The following is a 25105-nucleotide window of genomic DNA, read 5'->3' as shown; positions in this document are numbered from 1 at the left end:
TTCAATAGACGAATGGATAAAAAAAAATGTGGCATTTATACACAATGGAGTATTACTCTGCATTAAAATATGACAAAATCATAGAATTTGCAGGGAAATGGATGGCATTAGAGCAGATTATGCTAAGTGAAGCTAGCCAATCCCTAAAAAACAAATGCCCAATGTCTTCTTTGATATAAGGAGAGTAACTAAGAACAGAGTAGGGACGAACAGCAGGAGAAGAAGATTAACATTAAACAGGGATGAGAGGTGGGAGGGAAAGGGAGAGAGAAGGGAAATTGCATGGAAATGGAAGGAGACCCTCAGGGTTATACAAAAGTACATACAAGAGGTAGTGAGGGGAAAGGGAAAAATAATACAAGGGGGACAAATGAATGCCAGTAGAGGGGGCAGAGAGAGAAGAGTGGAGGGGAGGGGAGGGGAGGGGGGATAATAGAGGATAGGAAAGGCAGCAGAACACAACAGACACTAGTATGGCAATATGTAAATCAATGGATGTGTAACTGATGTGATTCTGCAATCTGTATATGGGGTAAAAATGGGAGTTCATAACCCACTTGAATCAAAGTGTGAAATATGATATATCAAGAAATTTGTAATGTTTTGAACAACCAACAATAAAAAAATAAAAAAAGAAGTACAGAATGCAATGTCATCACATCAACTTAAAGTTGTTAAGTTCTTGATCACTTTACCTTTCTCTGTTTTAGCCTATAGACCCATCCTTTCCTTACACTTTCTCTCCCAATGCTCCATCTCTAGTCTCTACCTATAAATATTGCTTCCTATAGAACAAGGTGAACATGTAACTCAAAGGGTAATCTTGGTAGGGTGCACTAGTCCTGAAAGCCAGGAGACCTTATTTCTGGTCCCAGTCTGCTGCTGCTGAACAGAATGACTGTCCTTAAGGCACTTTCCTTTACCCTGATTAATGTTTCACATCTGTAAAATTAGGGAACAGGATTATACAATGTCTAGGTTCTTGTGCTTTCAACAGTCTGTTACAATTGTTTTTAACTCCCATGAATTTTTCTAACCTGTCTCCTGTCGTCCCATTAGTGTAATAACTCATCAGATTTGTACATATTAAGTTTGCTAAGTGCTTCTCTATACATGTTCTCAGCCAAGAATGAGCCCAGATGTGTACATGTACGTATGTGTGTGGTTTGGTTATGAGATGTCCCCTAAAAGTACATGTGTGAGACAATGTAAGACTGTTCACAGGTGAAATCTATTAGATTATGACAATTGTTACCTAACCATTGTATTAATCCACTAATATGTATTAATTGGGTCAATGGTTATGGTTACTGTAGGCAGGTGGAGTGTAGCTGGAGGAGGTAGGTCACTTGGGCATAACTTTGGAGTTTATATTTTGTTCCTGGTGAGCAGAGCTCTCTCTGCTTCCTGTTGCCATGTTCTGAGCTACTTTCCTCTACCACACCCTTCTGCCATGATGTTCTACCTCACTTTGGACCCAGAGAGCTATGAAGTCAGCTGTCAATGAACTGAACCTCTGAAACTGTGAGCCCCACATAAATTGTTCTTTCTTTATGTTGTTCTTGTCAGGATTTTTGGTCACATTGATGAAAAATCTGACTAAAGCTCTGTGTGTGTGTGTGTGTGTGTGTGTGTGTGTGTGTGCAGGTTTCAACAGGAAGTATTATTTAAGACCTACTACATGGTCTCAGATTAATTCAGTATCACTGGGCTATAAATGTAAGCAACACAGCCTTTTCCTCACCGTATGGGAAGATCATTTCTGAAGGAGTGCCTTGTACACAGCCTAAAGACTTGGAAGTGGAGCTTGTTGCTGTTGATTTAAGGGATGCTGCCAACAATTTGTGCTCAAAGCTTTTCTTCAGTCTCTTCTGTTTATACCCAACATTTAACCCACACCTGCTACTTCCATCTGAAATAATGCAAAAAAATGTTAAAACATAACAGCTTATCAAACTCTACACTTAAAATCGATGACTTTTATGATACCTCAATAGTCCTGCTAAAATATAAAATCCTGGGGGACAGAGGAAGTGATGGAGAGGGGAAATAATAGGGCATGATACTAACCAAATTATAGTGTTATATTGTGTGTATGGGTGAATATATGACAACAAATCTCACTATTATGTATAATTGTAATACATCAATAAAAACAGGGGGAAATATAAAGCTCAATGCACAGTGCTTGTTCATTCTAAGAGTTAGCTTTTCTACAAAGTCATGAGAGGTAAGTTTGTACTATCATGTGTGGCAAAGGAAGAGTCAAAGCACTTACCAAGGAGACCTGCTTTCCCTACAGTATAAGGACCACAGGTCACAGATACACTTTGTATAAAGGAAGGAGATCTTGGTGGTACTCATAGAATCTTAGAGTTCAAATGCAGTCTTCCCTAAGGGAAGCAGACTGAGCTTTGCATTGAGACTGAGACAACTGCTAGAATTAGATGGAAGACACTTTTGATATATAAAAATTAAACTTGCCTGTACTGGAGACATTCTCACGGTAATCACCACTGCTAAGAGACAACATTAGCATCTACTACATCTCCCACTTTACTGAGAAGGCCATCAGAAGAACCATCCTGGCAGCCCACTGGCCAGACATGTTTGGCATGTTGGTAAGTTCTCTCCACCACCACCACCACTCTTTGCTTTTCACATCTTCTCAATCTACTGTTGGCTACTTGGCCAGAAGTTCCTGTGACCCAGTGCCTAAACACAGCAGGCACTCAATCAATGCTATTTTGATTAAATCAGTGGTGATGTGGCATAGAGGAAAAGTGATCCAAGGAATCTGGGCTAAAACAAAAGCTCCACTAGGCTAATATATGACCCAAGTCATATTCTTCACTTGACTGCATTCATCTTAGTGTAAAAATACAAATCATTTTCAGGTCATAGAAACAGACTGTATTTTGATGCTGATACTGTTTGAACTCAAGTTGGGAGATAGGTTCATCTGATCAGTTTTGTAAAACATGTAAAATTCAAAACCTTACCCAGACTGGCATCTTACCACAAGAGTTATCCATTCGCAACCACCCACAACGGAGGTGTATCTGCCACTGCTCTCGTACATTCTCCTTCATCACACAGTAAAACACAAAAATGAGGAATCCTAAGCCAGGAGAAGGAGGTCAGTCTTTTTCATCAGCTGTAACCAATAACTAGACACAAAGCTGCTCTTGTCAATGCTACTTCCAAAGAGCCCCAGGGCCATTACCCGATTTCTGATCTCATTTTTCTAGCTTTTATAAGGACAGTGATGGCAAAAAGGTTTGTTATCAAAACTTTATGTCCACCACTCCTTTTCCCCTAGATTGCTATCTATCTTAGGCCATTAGAAATAAGAGCTGCTAGGATATCCAGTCTCTGAGATAGTTTTCAGTGATTCCCCACATCCAGTCATTCACATTCTTGTGCAGTCTCCTTTCAACAGAATATGGCAGTGACATGCTAAGATTAGGTTATAAAACACAATAAAGTCATATTTCCTCTCCCCCTGCCCCCTTTCCCTTTCTCTCTCTTTTTTTCCCTTTCTCCCATCATTCACTCTAAAAAAGTCAAGCATGTTGTCCTGAGGATATCTTGGCATCTCTGTGGAGAGGACCACATGGTAAGGAACTGAATCTTCTAGTCCACAGCCATGTGAGTGGGCATTTGTAGGAGCAGTTCCCCAAGTCCCAGTCAAGTCTTCTGATGATTACAGTGTTAGCTGACAGCTTAACTCCAACTTCATCAGAGTCTCTGAACCAGAAATAATCAGCTAAGCTGCTCCTGAGTTCCTGACCCTCATACCCTGTGTGAGATAATAAAAATTCAGGGGTAATTAGCTACACGACTATAAATAACTAATACACATCATCTTTCCACAATTACAGTATGTGGAAAACACATATCTGATGCCCTTGATTTCTACTGCCCTGATTTTGTCCCACAAGTGGGAGGAGAGTGCCAAAGGCATTTATGAGCAGTATGAGCCAATTTTTACCCCATCATTCTCCTTGGGATGCAAAATTGGGACTTAAGATGATCCTTGTTGCAAAGTCCTAGGAGGGACAACTGGATTTCCAAAAGTCTGTGGTGGAATTGGCAGAAATAACTCCTGTTGATACTTTCACTTTTATTTATGGTCCATGCCAAAAGTCTTTATCCACAAAGCCTTTACAGATGCCTCAAACTGGAACTCACCTTTACCACTCCTGAACTCCCATGATGCTTAATTTCTCATAATATCTGCCCTGCTTAGTCACATAACTTTCCATGGATTGTCCATCTCACCATCTAAGTACCAAGTCTTTGAAGGGGAGAGGTATGTTTCCTTTCCATCTCATATCACCTTCCCTTTTGTCTACAGTATTCTGTGTGGCAGCTCAATAGATTATCAATGATTTGGACTCCAAAGCACTTGAAGTGTAAACTCTCACAGCCTTCTACAACCTTAGCAATTCCTTCTTGGATCTCAAAATATGTATTTTGGTCCCAAGGCCAGTTCAAAAACCTTTGCTCTGCATACAGGGCAGTGTTCAGCTTGCTCTCTATATGGCAAGTTGTTATGCACATGAATGATTAGTAATGATCTTAACTTAATGATCTTAACTCATTGCAAACTGAGCACAAGTCAATATAGTAAATGTGTTCAAAGACAATTTCAGCTAGGGCCTTAGTGGAAGTAAAGAATCTAGACTGAGGCAGGTAAGAGTCTCTGCCATCTGCCATGGGTTGACCATAGCTCCTACCAGTTCAGCTTAGGAGGCTTTGTTTCAAGAGGATGATGACAAAGAGAAATATTCAAGAATAATAGCCAGGCATGATGGTGCATACCTGTAATCCAAGTGGCTGGAGAGGCTGAGACAGGAGGATAGTGAGATCAAAGCCAGCCTCAGCAAAAGCAACTGAGACCCTGTCTCTAAATAAAATCCAAAATAGGGCTGGGGATGTGGCTCAGTGGTCGAGTGCCCCTGAGTTCAATCCCAGGTACCCCCTCAAAAAAGAATAAAATAAACAAGGATAGAAATGAACTTGTAGAAAAGCTGGAGTGTTGTATACAGATAAGAAAATTCTTGGGATAAGAAATGCAGGGTGAGGAGAGGTTGGTAGCATTAGTCACAGTTCTGAAAAGGCTGTCATCAAAAGGAGAAATTATGCCTGTTCTTTGTGGTTGCCAGGTTGGAACCAGGAGCAATGCAAGGAAGCTACAGAACAGCCAGAAAATAATAAATCACAGCTAGTGTTTGCTAAGCAATGGCTCTGTGATAGGCATTGTGTTATTAGTCTCATGTTTACAGATGAGAGACCTCAGAGTCCAAGAAATCTAGTAAACTTGACCCAGGTCACAAAGCTAATATTTAAGTTGGCAGCATCAGAACTGAACACAGGCAGTCTGACTGTAGAGCCCACATTCTTAACCACCATACTATACTACTCTTGGGTAAAGAAGATGCTGGATGGGTACAGTGGTGCACACATGTAATCCCAGCAGCTTGGGAGGTTGATGCAGGAGGATCATGAGTTCAAAGCCAGCCCCAGCAACTTAGTGAGGCCCTAAGCAACTTACAAGACCATGTCTCAAAACAAAATACAGAAAGAGTCTGGGGGATGTGGCTCAATGGTTGAATGCCCCTGAATTCAATCCCTGGCACAGGAGAAGGAGAAGAGGAGGAGGAGAAGAAGAAGAAGGAGAATGAGGAAGAGGAGGAGAAGGAGAAGGAGAAGGAGGAGAAGGAGAAGGAGAAATTAAATACTCTGCTTTATGGGATATTGAGCTTTCTTTCTGGGTGCGGGGTGGGGCTTCCTTTCCTTTTTCTTTTTAAATTTTTGCTGCTTTTCAGTTACACATGAAAATAGAATCTATTTTGACATAAATATGCAAGCACAGAATATATGTTGCTCTAATTCAGACCCCAGTACCTCTCCTTTCCCTCCTCTCCCCTCACCTCCTGCTCCCTTCCCTCTATTGATCTTTCTGCCCTTTACCCATAGTTATTTTTTAACTAATTTCTTATGGATGTACATGATGGTGAGATTCACTGTGGTATATTCATATATGTACATAGGAAATTTACATCAAATTTATGGAATGTTGTGCCAGGAAAGGTTCAGTGACTTATTGTCACTTGATGAGGAGTTGGATTAGGAAGATCTTGGTCCCCTGGTTCCAGCCCTGAGACATTTCTGATTCCAGGTGGGAGGCAGCAATCTGGAGGCTAAACAAAATGACATGTTTCACTAACTATCCCCAGGGCTTTAGCTCCATGTGTAACCACACAACTGTGGGGATGAATTCAGCAGCATTCACTCTTTGTCTGAGCAGCAGCCACCTGGCTGGTGGTGCAGCAACCTGATGAGAGCAAGCCTCAGCCTCAGAGCAGGTGAAACTCCTCCAGCTTCAGCACAAACAAGGGGCAACAGTGACTTCAAGCACCTATTACTGCTCTGATTTTCTGCATGGAGTTTCGTTAATTCTCAGACTTAAAGGTTATTCTGTGAATTCCCAATGAGCTGCCTTCCAGCTTTCCCTCTTTGCCTGACAGCCTTCCCTTTTCTTTCCAATAACAGATTGATCTGCTTACTCACCAGAACACAGGCATGAGGGAAGATGTCAGGTTTTTGTCACCTGCATTTTTATTTGTGCACCCTTCCTTCACAAATGACTCATCATGAACATAATTTTTCCCACCTGACCACAGGGCAACCCCCTTAGCCAGATTGCAAGCTTGCCATTTGCTGTGTAAATAGCTAGTTTGTTCCTGTGTTTCACTGCATTCTTGTTTTGCAGTTACTTGGTGTGTGTGTGTGTGTGTGTGTGTGTGTGTGTGTGTGTGTGTGTGTGAGAGAGAGAGAGAGAGAGAGAGAGAGAGAGAGAGAGAAGGGGGGGTAAGACTTGAGTTTGAAACTCAGAGCTCTGAAAACACCCTCCCAAGATAGATGGCACATTCTATCTTGTAGGCAGGACTAGGAACACTGGGTGCTTGATTGACGTAAAGCATATGTGACAGACAGAGACAGCTTGGCTCTGTTGATGCTGGATCTATGGGACCTTGGTTTTAGTCTTCAAAACAATACCCAATTAAATTCTGCTTCTACTCATGTAGGCTCCCTGCTTAGACACTACTTTCCACTTCCACCTCAGGAATGGAGCACTGGCTGTTTTGAAAACACCTCCTTCCTTTTCAAGCTCAAAACTGCTCTCTTGTTCTTTGTCAGCTTTCCTTTAACCCCTCTTTCAATAGAGTGAGTACATTTCTCCTCAGATTAGTGAGCCAATGAGATGTCTGGAGTTAGTACTAAGAAAGAAGTCTGGGCAAGCACCTAGTTCCTAAGCCACTTCTGTGAACATTCTACACCAAGTGCAGTTAGTTCTTGAGGTTAGAGCATCATGCTGGAGTAAGGAGTTAGAGTACCTTAGTGTGGGCCAGGTGGTTTTGTCCAGAGGAAAAATGTAGAACCAGCATTAAAGCCTCAGTCAGTAATCTATATTATAACCAAGTGCAGGTAATCTCAAAGGGTATCAAGTAAGTCTGGTGTGTGTGTGTGTGTGTGTGGTGGGGGTGTTCCTAAAAAACTCATTCCTACTACCAGAGGCAATAAAAATGGCACCTAAAGTCTGGGGTTGTAGCTCAGTGATAGAGCTCTTGCCTTGCGTGTGTAAGGCACTGGGTTCAATCTTCAGCACCACATACAAATAAATCAATAAAATAAAGATATTGTGTCCATCTGCAACTAAAAAAAAATTTAAATGGCACCCGAAGGAAGAACAGCACATTTTGCACCTTTACACTTTCCAGTCAGAATATGGCTGTATAGTAATCCCCTGTAATCCAAAGGAAGGGATGCATTCCAAGATCCCCAGTAGAATGCCTGAAACTATGGAGAGTTCCAAATCCTATATATATATTATCTTTGCTACACATACGTACCTATGATAAATTTCAATTTATAAATTAGGCACAATAATAGATGAATGACAACTAATAATGGAATAAAACAATTATATCAACATTCTATAATAAAATTATTTAAAATTTTTGAATTGTATATTTCTTGAATTTTTCATTTAATATTTTCAGACCATGGTTGACACTTGATAATTGAAACTGTGGAAAGTAAAACAGAAATAAGGGGAACTACTGTATAAGGTTGGTAGACTAGAATCTGGTGGGACACAATATTTCTGTTAAGTCACCATACTGCTGCAAATGAGATGGGTTCTTGAATCATAAGACATTAGGGTAAAACTATGACGTATACAGATTGCTCCACCACATCCCTATACCACTTTGGAAAGGCCTGGAATATAATTGCATATCAATTCATATTTCCTGAGATTCCTCAAGGACAAACCACCATAATTTTAAAAAGGTTCTGAGGTTTTAAAAATGTAAAGTTGAAACAAAATTTTAAATATTTTTCAATAGCTTCTGAGAGTTTTTAACAAGCTATATTCTGAAGAATGAGGGAATGAATTGCTGCATTTCCATGCTTCTTTGACCAAAGAGACCTTTTCCTGATGGAGCATCCCCTGGGACCACAAGTGGAGTGAATTTAGGAAGGAGGTGTATATTGAGTGGAAAATAGTAGAGAGTACTAAAGGAGACCTTAACTCAATGGAGCTAAGTTGGCTCCCTGCTAGCCCCAGTAGCCTAAATGGTCTTGGCCGAAGATGAGGATAGTAGTATGAAGATGAGCTTCAGTCCTCCATGAAACAATTCTACATGTGTCCCCAAATCACCCAAAGATTGTTTTTATAGAACAAATCAGGTTAAAATGCACATCAATAATTACTCAAAAATATATTAACCAGCCCCCCAGCTTTACTTCTTATGTTGCCTTTTTTTCTATTGTTAATCACTTCATTGATCATTTATTTCTTTCACCAGAATATATGAAGGAGATTAAAGAGCTATAGAGTCCTTAGCTTAGGATCATCTAACTCAATCAGTTATGGTGAGATTCTGAAGAGGATTTGTAGCAAAACTAAGACTAGAACCTTGGCATGTTGCCTTGGCCCACAACTCCTTGCTCTAACCTTCATTCCTACAATGAGGGGTAGCATCTAGCTAATATTTCCAATGGCTTCTTGTCAAATAGTTGTGAACAGAGGCCTCCTGGACTATTTTCTCCTCCTTTAAGTCTCTAAAAGATGAGATTATTTTTCAAAGCAACCAAAGCCTTGGTGAAGGTGTAGATAGCCACACAGAGAACAGAGAAGCAGCAGTTACCTTGCAAAGTGTTACAAATGGCAAAAAGATATAAGAAAAATATCCTCACGGGTCCCCAGGCGAAAAAGGCAAACCCCCAGGTGAGGCCAAGCAAGAATGTCAGGCTTAATGTGCCTTTGAGATCATGCAGAATCATCTTCTGCCGAGTCTTCTGGCTTTGGGATTTCATGGAATTCAGTTGAGCGAGGACAATGCAGAACATGGAGAGATTCATCAGAAATATGAGGCAAAAATAAGCCACCACTGAGATGTAAAAGAGAGAATCATCTTTGATCCAACAACTATAAGAAACAAACAAAAAAAATAAAGAAGACTACAGTGAGGTAGGAAAACATAAGCTCCTATTTTACCAAGATTCTGAACATCACTTAGTCAGTTCCATTTAATCTAAGGACACCTAGACCTAGAGAGATGAAGAACTTGACAGAGTTCACTCATATCCACTGGTAGCAGAGTTAGGACTAAAACACCAACCTTCTGAGCCCAGTTAAGGGTACTCTTCAATACCAAGTTAGAAATCCCATAAGATGTTTCTGTCCTACATATGCAGAAACCTCTCAGTCGAATTCCCTAGAAGACTATTTTTCATCAGCAGAAAAACAAATTATGTTTTTTCCCCCAAAGTGACTCTCCTCTCCCCACCTTACACCTGAGTTTTATTTGCAGGACAGATTCAACTCTGCATTATAAATATTACAGTAGAACGACATGAACAATTAATGGCTTTTCTGAATGCTCTATCAACAATGATGAGCTGATCAGAGTTAATAAAAATGCTTTAAAATATGATATATTTGAACTATAAAAAGCAACACTAGCCACTGGATTGATTAAAGGCTCTACAGTTTCTATTAAAGAAGAAATTTCTTATGGTTCATATGGATAGATACTTAATTTAATAACATATCTAATTACTGAGGCATTGCCTCTAGTTTTTGAACCCAGACAAACTTGATGAATTCAACTGTGTGTTAGTTTTGCAGGGACCTGGCCCCTCCCTTCTCTCTCTCTCTCTCTCTCTCTCTCTCTCTCTCTCTCTCAGAGGTAGAACCAAAAATTTTTAGAGTTACAATAAAAATTTTTGATCTTTTTAGATATACATGACAGTACAACATATTTTGACATATTGTACATATATGGAATATAACATCCTAATTAGGATCCCATTCTTGTGGTTGTACATGATGTGGAATTTCACTGGTCATGTATTCATATATGAACATAAGAAAGTTATGTCCAATTCAGTCTGCTATCTTTTCTATTCCCATCTCTCCTCTCTTTCATTCATTCCCCTTTGGGATCTCTCTTTTTTAAAGCCAGGAAAACCCTCTTTGAACATGTTGTTCACGTTGGTGTAGATAATTTCATGTATGTGTGATTTTGTGTGTATGCAACTTGGGAGGGTGTGAAAAAATATTTAATTTTCTTAATGGACTCTAATGCTTAGGGATTTCTAAATATTATCTTCAGCCTTGAAAGAAGGTATTTAAAAAACTTGTAAAATGAGGCAAACTGTATGTTTGGATAGTCATCTCCAAAATATTTATGAAGTGAAAAAAGTAATGTGTAAAGTATTCACCATTTCAGTAACAAATTGTGCAAGAAATCACTCACATGTGGAATCTAAAATAGTTGATGTCATAGAAGTAGAGAGTGGAATAGTAATAGTTTTGAGAGGATGAGGAGAGTAGTGGGAAGGAATAAGTTCTGGTGTTCTGTTACAGTTGGGTGACTATAATCAACAATATTATATTGTATGTTTTAAAAATCTAGAAGAAAGGATTTTGAATGCTTCATCACAAAAAATAATAAATGTTTTAAGTGATGGATATTTTAATTTGATCATTACACAACATGTGAATGTATCAAAAGATCCTACTGTACCCCATAAATATATGTGATTACTATGTAGCAATTAAAATAAAATAGCTCGAAAACTAAAACAAATTAAAAAAAACATGCAAAAGAATATGTATACAAGGATTATTAGTAACATGAATTACCTCAAGGGAGAGAAGCTGAGTGGCTGGGGTTGGGATGAGGCTTATTTTTCATCCTCTACCTTTTTGTACATTTGGATTTTGTACCATGTGTTGAATTACCTTTCAAAATGTAATTATTTAAAAAACAAAGCTCTTAGAGCCATCTGCCTCTTACTAACAAAGTCATATGTGAAATGGCTCTTTTGGGGGAGAGTGGAGTTGATTTTGTTCTGATTTTACTTTTGCTTTTGATCTTTCAAGAAGAATCACTAGTAGACACTGAGGACCTTTTGAGTCACAAAACAGACAAAGAGGGAAGATGGAGGTGCAGATGAGAATGAAGGGAAGAGAAAAGGCAGAGAAAGAAAGAATAACAAAGATTTTAATTAGAAAGCATCTGCTGCAAAGGGCAATATAATTTTGACCCTCTGGAAACTGTCATCTCAATATGAAAGACAGAGGAGTCTTGGGAGCAGGACCTCCTACATTTGATTCCAGTCCAGTGGGAAAGGAAATCTATAGTGGATGTGATCTTGAGAGGCAACTATAAAGAGAATGGATATGTAAGGGAAAGAAAACAAATGTGAAATGAGATTGTGCAGCCTAAAGGACCACAGGATAGCTATCTACACATAACAGAAGATTCTAAAGAGATAGAATCCAATGAATGACTACTTTGTTATGGCTACAGTTTAGAGAATTAAAGAGATGGGCTTATAATCAAATAAAAAAGAAAGAAAGAAAGAGAGAGAAAGGGGGTGAGGGAGGGAGGGAAAAGAGAACAATAAAGTTGAGCCAATTTACAAAGAAAAGCTTTGTTTGCTATCTTCTTCAGGGAAGATTTTTATTGTTGAAAGGTAGAAAATATTTTCCAATTTACCTCAGTATTTCCTTATAATGGCCACTAAATCTTTCCAGTGGTCTGTGAGTTTTATAATCACAATGGCTTCCAGTTATATAACACTTACTATGGATCAGGCAACAGGCTGAGCAAATATACATATATATATATATATATATATATATATATACACATATATATTTATATTATATATATTTATATATATACACACATATACATATATATGATTTCATTTTAATTTGCACATGACATTGACAGCAAACATTATTACTCCAATTTTCCAGAAGAGATTAAAAGTAAGAGATTTGGTAACTTGCTCAAGGTCGTACAGAGCCTAGGTAGCTAACCATTCCTTGAGTGTGGCTGTGACTGTGTCCAGGATAGAAAGGCTGAGGCTAAGTTCTCCCTGAAGCCAGTGTCAAGGCCAAGCCCCAAGCTGAGAACATCCCACCACACCCAGCCAGGCCAGAACCCACCACCTAAGTAGCAGAGCTCTTGGTACTTACAACTGAGTTGTTGGGCTCAGAATTCCATACAGATCTTTTCTCATGGTGAGTATGATTGCTACTGCAATTGCTGGGATTCCTAGAGTAGGAAAGGAAGCCAAAGGATCCCATTATATCATGGGAGAAGGATCCTGATCAATGACTGTGGGCAATGATATATTAAGATACTGTTTAAATGAGCCACAGATGTGCGGGCATCAAAATACCATTGTTTGCAAAATGTTTGTGAATTCTTCCAAGTTAAACATTTCTAGGAGTTCTCCAATCTGCTAAATTAAATGGCATGCCAATGGTTCCAATACAACACCCACTGGTTATTAAAAATAGCTCAAGTGCCAAAAAATCAACTTGGCAATGGAAGTATCTAGTTCATCAGAATGCGAGTTTGCATCAAGCATTTCTTCTCAAATGATGGGCTGCCAATTTTTTTCCTTTTCAATACTGCCCCTTAGTTCCTACTATCTTTTTGTCTAGGTCACCTTGGAGGAAGGGCACAGGCAATCAGCTGCAGCCTTCAGTGCTTTTTTGACAGGGAAGCTGTTTCCACACTCATTACTAGTTTGACATTTTGACTAGATCGACCAGTTAACGACCAGTCAATTCAGCCAGACTATAATAAAGCAATCAGTTCAGTTAAAATGGTCAAACGTGATGTGAGTATAGACACAGGGTTGAAAAATCCAATTTCATGTACATTTGCAGAACTTAAATGATTTCTTTATTTCTAAAACAGTATTTCTCCTAAATGAAGAGCATACACTCACACACATTTTAGGGGTTTTGTAAGATATTTTCCAAAGCTACTCCAAACCCCAGAGTGCAAAAATTCTCCACCATCCTATTCTGTGATAAATAGGACAGCTCCTTCCAATCTATATAGTCCACACCAAGCACAGTGCCTAGTATGATGCAGACATGTTTCAAAGATACCCCTGGAATGAGGGTAGAGGGATGGAACACCTCATATTTAGGATGGAATTAAGTGGCAGTTCTCAAGTTGATATATACATTATTTTTTAAATATATCTATTGGTTGGTTGTTTCTTTTTTAAACATGGACAAATCTGCTTTGGATAGTTTTTTCTTTTATTAATGCATTATAGTTATACGTAATAGTCGGGTTCATTTTGACATAATCACACATGCATGAAATTTAATTTACTCCATTTCAGACCCATTCCCCCCTTCTCTCCCCTCCTCCCTCCCTCTATTTTCCTTCCTCTACTCTGCTTGTCTTCCTTTCACTTCTTTATTTTTTTTATTTATTTAGATTGGTTTGGTGCTTTATAGAGACAAATAAAGCTGGAATTCACTACATACACTACGTGCATGCACTTAGCATGATTTTGTCAGATTTATTCCACATTTCCTCCCCTTTCCTGTCCCTCCTACCTCTCTGTCAACCTCCATCTTCTACTCCTCTCTATCTTTATGATACTCAACCCCCCCACACACTTTTTTCGTCTTATTATGCTCTAGTTTCCACATATGGGAGAAAACATTCAACTTTGATTTTCTGAGTCTGACTTATTTTACATAGTATGATGTTCACCAGTTTGGACAGGGCTTTAAAAAAAGAATGAACCTTTAAAACAGGTTGCTTTGGCAATAGGAAGACACAGCTTCAAATCTAAACAGATGCTAATACTTATTTCCCTTGGGGACCTTCAATGTATCCACATAGGCCACTTAGGCAAAGGCTTGGATGTCAACTTATTCGAATTTTGGCAGAGTGCCCTGTGGTCCTCCATGAATGAGAGAAGATGGGAAGCTTGTGAAGAGGTGCTCCAAAGCCATCTCTTACTCACATCCCCTGGGAGGCTATCTTGAGACAGTTTTCCATCGCCGGCCTGGGTGCTGCAGAATTGTGGGACTTTGTACCCTGTCTCCTCAGAACAGAGCTACAGAAGAGAAAATCTCACAGCTTCTGTTTAGAACTGGCTCCTAAGTAACAGGAAATCCCAGAACTCAGTGTGGCAGTCATCTGTTGTTTTTAGCGTGTGGGACAAGAACTTGGGAGCTGGCACTTTGAGCTACTCTTCCTTGTGCTGTCTTTGTAAGTAAGAAAATAAGTCTAAGAGTGATTCATTGTATCTTTCTTTACCTAAAAAACCTGCCAGGCCTCAGCCTCAGCTTGGCCCTGGCTTATGTGTACTTGGTACTCTTCGAGATATTTTTCTCTGCAAGTGCAAGCATTAACCTTCCCTGCATCTCCCTGTACCCTATGAGTGTGTGGAACCAGAAGATCAGAGATGCAAGAAACAATCTCTGGAGAAGACCCACATGTGAGGAGTGAGTGAAGGAGGACCTTCTACACAGGGAGTCAAGGAGGAGTGGTGATGAGGAAGAAGGAAAACCAGGATCGAAGGAAATTTATGACCACTTCATCATTTCATGAAGCCTCTTCCACAACATTTTTTCAATCTTCTGGTTGAATCAAGATGAGGGACACACAAAAGGAAGTGCATGTACTGCTTTTGGTTCTGTGTTTCTGATAGATTGCTAAGTATACTGAAGCCATATTTTAGATTATGTTTTGTTTACTATTTGTCTTTGCACCTGACATTAGCATAGATATTAGCACTGACTGTCTATCCAATGAAAGCATGCACTATGCTAATGAACTCATCAAAAGGATGAGTAGCTGATTAGGAAGCTATTGTCTTCACAAAGTCAATGGGGGATAAAATCTATCTACCTATGTACCATTATGTATCCTACTTAATACATATCACTTCTGTATCCAACACATTTTTGAACACAAAAATCTCTTTTGGATAGGCAAGGGAGGATAGGAATGAAGCTGAGCTGACCATGCCCATTGGAAATATAGGAAGGATGCTGGGCCCGCTGTTGCATGCCTCTAATCTCAGTGGCTCAGGAGGCTAAGAGAGGAGGATTGTGAGTTCAAAGCCAGCCTCAGCAACTTACTGAAGCTCTAAGCAACTTAATGAGACCCTGTCTCAAAGTAAAAAATAAAAAGGGCTGGGGATGTGGCTCAGTGGTTAAGTGCCCCTGAGTTCAATCCCTGGTGCAAAAAGAAAAAAAAAAAAAGAAAGAAACAAAGAGAGAGAGAGAAAGGAAGGAAAGCTGGAAAGCTGGGTGTGGTAGTAAACACCTGTAATCTCAGAGACTCAGGAGGCTGAGGGAGAATTTCAAATTTGAGGTCAGCCTTACCAAATTAGCAAGACCCTGTTGCAAAATAAAAAATAAAAATGTTTGGGGATGTAGCTTAGTTTACAGCCCCTGGATTCAATCCCCAGTACAAAAAACAAAAACAAAAACAAAACACCTTTTCACTATCTATTATGTTGAAAAGAAATACAAGAAAGCAAACCAATATAGTGACATTTATATTAGGAAAATATGCACGCTGAGTTCTATTTCTGGCTTCTTCTAAGGGCAGCAGCAATGAGGTGTCAAAAGGGTCAGGTTGTACCTGGCCAGATACCCTTTCACCCATGTCAAGTCCTTTTTCTGTTCCTTAAATGGCATGGCAAGATCATAGAGGTTAAAAGTCCAATCTATGGAGACAGACTCCCCAATTCAAATTCCTATTCTGTCCTTATTAACTGAGGGAGTTTTGGCAAATTACCTAATCTCTCTGTTTCTCAGTGTCCTCAGTAGGAATAATGATGGACCCATCCCATATAAACACTGTGAAGACTGGACTGGGGTGGGGGCTCAATGGTACAACACTTGCCTGGAATGTGTGAGGCCCTGGGTTCAATCCTCAGCACCACATAAAAATAAATAAAATAAAACTATTGCATCCAACTATTTGGATATAGTTGGATTATTATTATTATTAAATATTATATTTTAATAATATTTTTTAAAATAATATTTTTAATATTATTAAAAAATAAATACTGTGAAGACTAAATGAGCATATAAAGCACTTAGAATAGCTTCCGGTGCAAGTACAAGCTACCTTACTGTTAGCTGTTCCATCATTATTTGTTGATTGTAACTTCTGTAAAGGGATGACTAAAATCTGACAGGTTTACCCTTATATATCTGGCACTTAGCACAGCACATAAGCAAGCACTCAATAAATATTTGCACACCAACTCCTCACCATAAAGGTTAAAAGTTGAATTCATAGAGCAATATAGGCAGAAAAAGAGGTTCACACTCAAACACAAGTGAGGTTATCCTTAATTCCTTAACTATGATATTAACAGATTTTGGCCACAAAATAATTGCCTAATAGAGCTTGCTATGGATTGAATGTGTCCTCCAAAGTTCATGTGGTGGAAACTTAAGATTATAAAGGTTCTGACATCATGAATGGATTAATACCATAATTGCAGGAATGGGTTTATTTTTTGCAGAAGATATTTCTTTGTAACTTCTGTCCTCCACCCCCATGTGATGCCTTCTACTATGATGCAGGCCCCTTGATCTTGGACTTCCCAGCCTCCAGAATTTAAGAAGTAAATCTCATTGTGTTAAGTGACATAAGCCAAACTCAGAAAGTCAATGATCATATATTTCCTCTCATATGTGGAAGTAGAAAGAAAAAAATGTGGGGATCTCATGAAAATAGAAGAGACCAGTAGCATAGAGGAAGGGGATCAGGGGAGAGAAAAGGGAGGTACTGGGGAATTAAATTGACTAAATTATATTATATTGTGTTCATGTATGAATATATAACAAATCCCTTTTACTGTCATGTATATCTAAAAAGAACAAATAAAAATTAAAAGAACAAATTCCACTATTATGTACAATTATAATATATCAATTAAAATTAATTAATTAATTTTGAAAGGAAATAGAATCTGTTAATAAATTTTCCTGGGTATTCTGTCATAGCAGCACAAAGCAGGCTAAGAATTAGAAAGACACACAGGCTTAAAACAAAGACATCAAGAACAATGGCAGATACACTTACCCCAACCAACTAGACAAAATTTAAGGATATAATATGGAATGTATATGTTGAAGACTTTGACTAGAGCAAAATACATGTGGACTGCCTCCAGGCCCATCCAAGTTAAAGAAACAAGCAGGAAGTAATGAAGTGCCACTGCAGTTGTGATACAAAGTCCCTCTTTCTGAAACGATGACAACCAGGAATTAACCAGAAATGCCAGGTTTAACATCAATAGTGCTGTGCACAGGTTGATCAGGATTTTGGAAGGATAATCTTTTCGAAGTTTGCTAAAAAAAAAAAAAAATGTTAAGTTAGTGAGGGTTTCAGTTTAAACTAATCATTGCCACATCTTATCTGTGTACTACAAAAATAAAAGAACTACTTATTAAAATTAAATTACTTATTTTACTATATTATTTATATATGATAGATGCATATATATATATATATATATATATATATATATAGTATGGTAAATTATATGGTCATACACACACACACACACACACACACACACACACACACACTGACTTTTAGAGTACCCCCAATATCTTTCCAGATAGAATCACAGTATCCTAAATATAGTGACCTTCATTAACAGGATTAATAATAGCCTCTCTCAACTAAGCAATCCCTTTTCTCTTTATTCTCTTTTAGGAAGAAGGAAGAGAAGAGTTTCTCAGATACTACAATTCCATTATCACCAACGTAGTAAGCTGGATCTGCATATTACCGAAAAGGATGATGGCTATGGAAACTGTTTAAAATAGATTTACTTGGATATTTCCAAACATTGCAATGGTTGGAATCATGGAAATATAGCCCTAAGTTTCAATAAGAGATCACCATTTCATTTTGTGGAAATTGATCTAGTATTTCAAAAATTAAATATACCTATTTTCTCCTTTGATTCTTTTTTTCCAACTTCTAGTCAGTGTTTACTGAATTAAGTTTTGGAATTTTTATTTCCTATTAATGTGGTATTCTAGATCGAGGTAAACTGTAAAGTGCACATATTTTAAGAATGCACTCAGTGAATTCTTAAAATTCTTTACATCTGTATACACCTATGGAACTTCCACTCAGATCAAAAGTTAGAATGTTTTCAATACCTCATAACATTCAGTAACTCCCACAAGAGGTAATTAATATTCCAACTTCTATCCCCTAGATTTACTTTTGCCTGCACTTGAAACTTCACATATATGAAATGGATCATAAAACATTATCTTTTCTTTTTCTGGTTTCTTCTGCTCAATCCTATTTAAATATTGTATAAAAGTAGTTCATTTTTCCTGTTATATAGCATTCCATTTTACAAAGATAGCACCTTTTATTCATCCAGTGAATTGTTAATGTACATTGGGGATGGTTCTAATTTGGGGTTTCTCTGACTGAAGCTGCTATAAATATTCCTGTACATATATTTTGATGGACACATGCACTTATTTCTCTTGAATACATACCTAAGAGTAAAACTTCTGGATCAATGGCTAAATGTGTATTTATCTTTTAGTAGGTATTGCTAAAGAATTTTCCAAAGCATCTGCCATTTTGCATTCCCTGAAGCAATATATAAGAGTCCCGATTGTTCCACATCCTTGTTAATACCTGCTATGGTCAGTATTTTCAATATTAGCCATTCTGTTTGGTGCCTAATGGTAATTGTGGTTTTGATTTACATTTCTCTGATGAAAAATGATGTTGAGAGCCTTGTCATATGCTTGCTTAATGGCCATTTAGGCAAAAGTTGGGATTAGGCATGGATAACTTCTTTTGTGAGGTACCTGTTAAACTCTTTTGCCCATTTTCCAATTGTACTGTCTTGTTTTTGTTATTCTTAAGAGTTTTAAATATATTTGGCATGAAAGTCCTTTGTCAGATACATGAAAGTCCTTTGTCAGATACATGCATTGCAAATATCTTCTTCCCAAACTGTGGTTTGACATTTTGCGATCATAAATGTATAAGTTCAACTTTTTCTTTTATCGATTAGTCTTCTTGTATCCTGGTGGAAAAATATTTTCTAATCCCAACTTTCTTGCTTTTTAAAAGCCCAATTCAAACTTTTTTTTAGAAGTGATAGTTGTTTTGTTTTGTTTTTAATTTATCCACTTCATAATCTAATGGATCTGATCTTTTCCTATTGGGATTTGTTCATGAAATTAACAAGGTTACAATGACAACAGCATCTATCAAACCAAATTAAACTTACTCAGAACAAATCTGTATCAACTTACTGAAAAGCTATGTATGTCACCATTGCAATTCCCAAGAAAATGGAGGATATTCCGCATCCAGTGTTTGTGATAAGAACTAATATCCGTTCATTCACTGCATCCACTGTAGACCTGGATAAATCCTAGGGAATGCAATGTGTGTATGTTACACATCTACCAGAGCAAATTTATGACAATACTTCCAGTGCTCACAAACATGTGATTCCCAGAATGTATAACATATTTGCCATAGTTCTTATACAACCAGATTGTGTAAATAAATACATGATAAGACCCTGTATTGTTTGGTGACTGTGCCTAGTACAACTGACTGTGTACAAGACATGGAGAGACATTGACAGCATTGAAAGAACATTTAGTCCTTGGTTTCATTGTCATTAACATGTTCTACACTTAAAATATAACCAAGCTAATAGATGTGAATTTGGGATACAAAGTGAATCATTACATGAACTGCGCGTCCCAAAACACTACATGGAACATCAAACAAATGTTCTTTTCCCTTAAACCTTAAATAACTCACAAAATTAAGAGATAAAGTGGGCCTTAGAGATCACATAGTCCAGTAATTTCTTAATCTAGGGACCATAAAAGACCTGGAATGACACACAAAATTATTTGAATATATGAATGAATTGATTGGAGAAGAAGGTCCATAGCATTCATCAGATGATTAAGGTGATTTATGACTTGCAGAAAGTTAGAAGTACTGATCTACTCTGGTAGTTCTCAACTGGAAGTAATTTTGTCCTTCCTCCTAGGACATGTGGCAGTGTCTGGAGACATTTTTGGTTGTCACAACTGGGAAGGGTGCTATGAGTTTGTAGTGGGGTAGAGGCTCAGGAGCTGCTGAATGTCTTAAAATACACAGAACACATTTCCACAATAAAATAATTATTTGGGGCCTGGGGCTGTGGCTCAGTGGTAGTGCACTTGCCTGGCATGTGTGAGGCACTGGGTTTGATTCTCAGCACCATATATAAATAAGTAAAATAAAGGTCTATCAACAAAATAAATAAATAAATAAAATAATTTTTGAAAGAATTATTTGACTAATTATTAATAGAGCAAAAAATTGATAAACCCTGGTCTCCTTAAATCATTTATATTTCAGAAGAAAAATCTAAGTTCCAAACAAGGAAAGCAACCCAAACAAGATCACAAAGCTAGCTGATGACAGAGCTGGAAATAAACCCTGGTCTTCTGACTCCTACTCTAGTGCTCTAATTGATTTGGGGGAAACTAAAAAAAAAAAATTCTCAAAATTTGATAATTATCAATTGACTAACTCTTATTTGTTGAATCAACATTCTTAAAAGAAATAATTAGGGAATGTTACTCAGTGATAGAGTAATTGACTAGCATGTTTAAGGCACTGGAATCAATCAATCTCTCTCTCTCTCTCTCTCTCTCTCTCTATATATATATGCATGTATACATGTATGTGTATGTGTATATATATATGAATAATATATATGTATGTATGTGTATATATATATGTGTATATGTATATATGTGTATGTGTATACATATGTATATATGTGTGTGTATATATATATATACATGTATATATATTATATATATATATATATATATATATATATACATCCTCAACCATATTAATTTCTTTAAAAAAATCTATTCAACAAGTAAGAGTTAGTCAATTTATATATATATATATATAAATTCTATTGAGGAATGAATATATATATATATATATATATATATATATATATATATATATATATAATGTCAGACAGACTCTCAGCCCTCAAAGAACTTAGCTGGAGAAACAACTCACATATGACACATTAAAATACCACTATCTAATAAAATAACTTAAGAAACCAAGGAAGTATTCACGTGTGGGTAGAGAAGCCATTTGGTTGAGAGTGGTTTAGGGGAAAACTCAGCAAGTTGATATTAGGAAGATCATGGGAGATGAAAGAACTAGGAGAGTTAACAGTGATTGTTTAAGCCTGGCTTTGTAAATTGGTCAGTTAACTCTTACTAGTTAAAGCACTGCAAACATTTTAAAAATACATATTACATATGCTGCAATTTGACAATAACTATTAAAATTAAAAATTGTTGATGATCATAGCCTTCAATTCAGCAATGCTGTTACTTTATTCTACAGGAATACTTTCACAAATGTTGGAAGAAAAATAAATAAGAATGTATATTATACCAAAGTTCATATTGGAGAAAAATAGCTAAAACATCCACCTGTCAGGGTCTGGTTAAACTCATCATGTTCAATCAACATAATGGTATACCATAAAGGTATTTTTAAATTGAAGTAAATGGATAATATTTGCCTGAAAATTGTCCAATATATACTGTTAGGTTAAAAAATAAAAGCAAGCAGTAAAATGGTATGAAAAAATTTGATCCTACTTTATAAAAAACATATTCATATACACAGAAGTAAAGATTCTAAATGAATATACATATACATACCAGACTGTTAAAGGTAGTAATCTTTTGGGAGGGGAATTACAAGGACCTTTTCTGTATTGTTTGAAATTTGAAAAGTAGGCATTCATTTTGTGAGAAAGATAATATTTATTTCAATCTTCTCTACTTTGGATGAACAAGATGGGAGAAGGGAGTTTTTTTCCCCATTACTTTGTTCATACGTGTGTTACTGATCTGAATCTAATAAAAGTTGTCAAAATTCTATTGAGGAATGATGAAGGGACAACTCACCATTAAAACTCCAAAGTGGGTGAGGTGGTCACACTGACAGATTGTGTAATTTACATTCGTTTCCTTTACTTTACAGCCTGATGAGTTCCATCCGCCTAGTCCATCTGCAGGAGACAGAAGGGAATTTCAAAGCAGTTTTGCTTTTTCTCAGAAATGTTTAACATTTCATTGTATGCACCATCCAAACGTGTGTTATAATTAGTATTGTTTGTTAAGACTGCAAGATAGAGGTATAATTGAATACCAAAATTAAATTAAATCTAAAAGACCAAATTGACTTTTTAAAAAATATTTTTTAGTGTTGATGTACCTTTATTTTATTTATTTATTTATATGTGGTGCTGAGGATCAAGCCCAGTGCCTCACACATGATAGGCAAGTGCTCTGCCACTAAGCCACCACCCCAGCCCCTCAAATTGACTTTTAAGGGATTTTGTGCATGGCACAACTTCATTGTCTCCCACATTTCCTGTTCTTGTGCCATACCTCTACAGATTAGGACAGACTCTAATAATCATGAACAACAGTTTTGCTACCATGTTGGAGTGATTATTTTTTTAAAAATAGCCAATAAAGAGTAAATAGGCAGATCTACAACTTTTTGAAGGATGTGGACCTGTGGAATATACACTGACACTTGGTGGGACTGGAATAGACATCCTAAACAACCAGGTAAACCCAAAATTCAAGTGGTCTTAAGTGCTTTGAGCCCAAGTCTAGAGCTTTTTAGAGCCAACTAGAGCCTCTGTTCTACTGAGCACCTACTGAGTATTTCTTCTCAGAATACTCAGGGTTCTGAAACCAACTGTCATTTGACATAACCTGCCAATATTGGGTCATACAGAAGATTTACAGTAGAGCCTCTAGGTGGCATTAGACCAGAAAGGCAACTATAAACTATAGCATATAGTATAGTTTGAATTTGTCCATCCATGATAACTCCATAGATTTCAAAAGTTCTGGATCCATTAAGCAGAGAGACAAGGGCAAAGGATATCCTGGGAGTAATCCAACCATTTGGCATTAGTAAATACAGAGATCAACTTATTGAAGCTATGGGGAATAAAGCTCATCACTTTACAGTATTCTCTTCCTGAAAGACATGGAGGAGACCAGGAAAGGGAACTATTAATTCTGTTTATCAGAAATAGGTAGTATTCCTGCACACCAGAAAATTAAGAGGGAAGAGAATTTCCCTTTTCTCCCAGAATCCTAAGGATACTGAAAAAGGAAAAATTCCCAGGTAGTTCTTCCTCTCATAGTCAGCTCTGGCATTTCAGGGGAAATTGATTTTGTGTGGAATTCTCTGAGATTTGGTGTTATCTTTAGAGATTCCAGTGAAGATGGCAAGCCTAAGAGAAATCCATTCAGCAATAACAATCCTCATCATCTCTTATTGGTGTCAAAGACTCATACTCATTCAAGCAGGAAGGGTCCTTGAGGAACAAACCAAAAAGTCTCATTTCCTCAACGAAAAGATGGAAAAGATTGAGATCTTAAGAGGTTAAATGGCTTTCCCAAGGTCACACAGTCAGTTTGGAAGAGTTAAGGAGGAAAAAAAGGAAGGAGACAGTATCCATTGAAAATCCCTGTGGGAATGTACAAGTTAAGACCCACGTGACCATTCCTCAACTTTCTTTAAACAGCATTAAGCTACTCTGCATTGGACCTTCAAAATTTCTTTCTTCCAAATTTGCTTACCTCTGTATGCTTTTCAACTGTCTCATCTAAAAGGATTTTTCTCTTAATTTCCATACCCTAATTTGATATAAAAATCACATCCTGTATCTTGGTTATTCAGAGTGCTCTGTAGAGCCTGATAAGACAGTAGCTTCAGCACAATACCCCCTTCAACTGCCAAATATGAAAATGATCTGGGGAAAAGCTTGCTTACAAAAATACTTACTGTTAGTCTCAAAATCCCAAAAGGCACAGTGAACCTGATCATAATTCTGGAAAAAAGAAATCAGAGGTAAACATTTTTCCTCATGAGAGTTATCACACAGTAATGAGCACACACAAAAGTTTAGAAGACAGTAGATACACGTTTGCATACACACACACACGGGGGCCATTTGTGAACTGGTTTTAAAAGACTAACACCATCTAACTCTGGATTCATAAATGAGAAAACACCAGGTCACCACATGGTGATCTCATGTGTGTCCTTGAAAACTGTTGGTAGCATTGGAATTTTCTATGATGTCCTGGTGCAAGGCCCAGGAGGAAGCTGTGGCTAGTAAGTGCAGGATTGATATGTACTGGGTGTTGTTTTGGGGGGATTTAACTCACAGGCACTCAACCACTGGGCCACATCCCCAGCTCTATTTTGGATTTTATATAGAGACAGGGTCTCACTGAGTTGCTTAGTACCTCACTAAGTTGCTGAAGCTGGCTTTGAACTTCCAATCCTCCTGCCTCAGCCTCCCCAGTCACTGGGATTACAGGCATGTGCCACCATGCCCAGCTAGTACTGGTGTTCTTTATAGCTGTGGGACTCAGGGCTCACAGTTGAGGTCATTCATGCCTTATGGACACAAGGTTGAGTTGCCTCTTCATTAGACCTACTGAACATTCCTAGGCCTTGCCAGCACCCACAATCTCTGGGAAACTGGAGGGAAGGAATAATTAATTGCTGGGGACAATTTGAGAATTGTAGCTCGAGTCCAAATTGAGAGATCTTACCCCATTAACATA

At 37.6% G+C, this 25105-nt stretch overlaps 1 protein-coding gene across 1 annotated transcript in view; it reads right to left on the bottom strand.

Moving 5' to 3' along the window:
* Positions 1-1703: 1703 nt before the first annotated feature.
* Positions 1704-25105, bottom strand: part of Adgrg4 (adhesion G protein-coupled receptor G4) — an 86518-nt gene continuing 63116 nt past the window's right edge. Inside the window, 8 exon segments of the mRNA XM_071606096.1 lie at positions 1704-1912; positions 3020-3121; positions 9225-9505; positions 12575-12653; positions 17475-17743; positions 19697-19818; positions 22409-22512; positions 24315-24360. Coding sequence (XP_071462197.1) covers positions 1704-1912; positions 3020-3121; positions 9225-9505; positions 12575-12653; positions 17475-17743; positions 19697-19818; positions 22409-22512; positions 24315-24360 — 1212 coding nt within the window.

Source organism: Marmota flaviventris, chromosome X, assembly GCF_047511675.1.
Source record: "Marmota flaviventris isolate mMarFla1 chromosome X, mMarFla1.hap1, whole genome shotgun sequence".
NCBI classification, from domain to species: Eukaryota; Metazoa; Chordata; class Mammalia; order Rodentia; family Sciuridae; genus Marmota; species Marmota flaviventris.
Note: the sequence above shows the minus strand (reverse complement) of the source record. Positions and strands in the feature narration are given on the sequence as shown.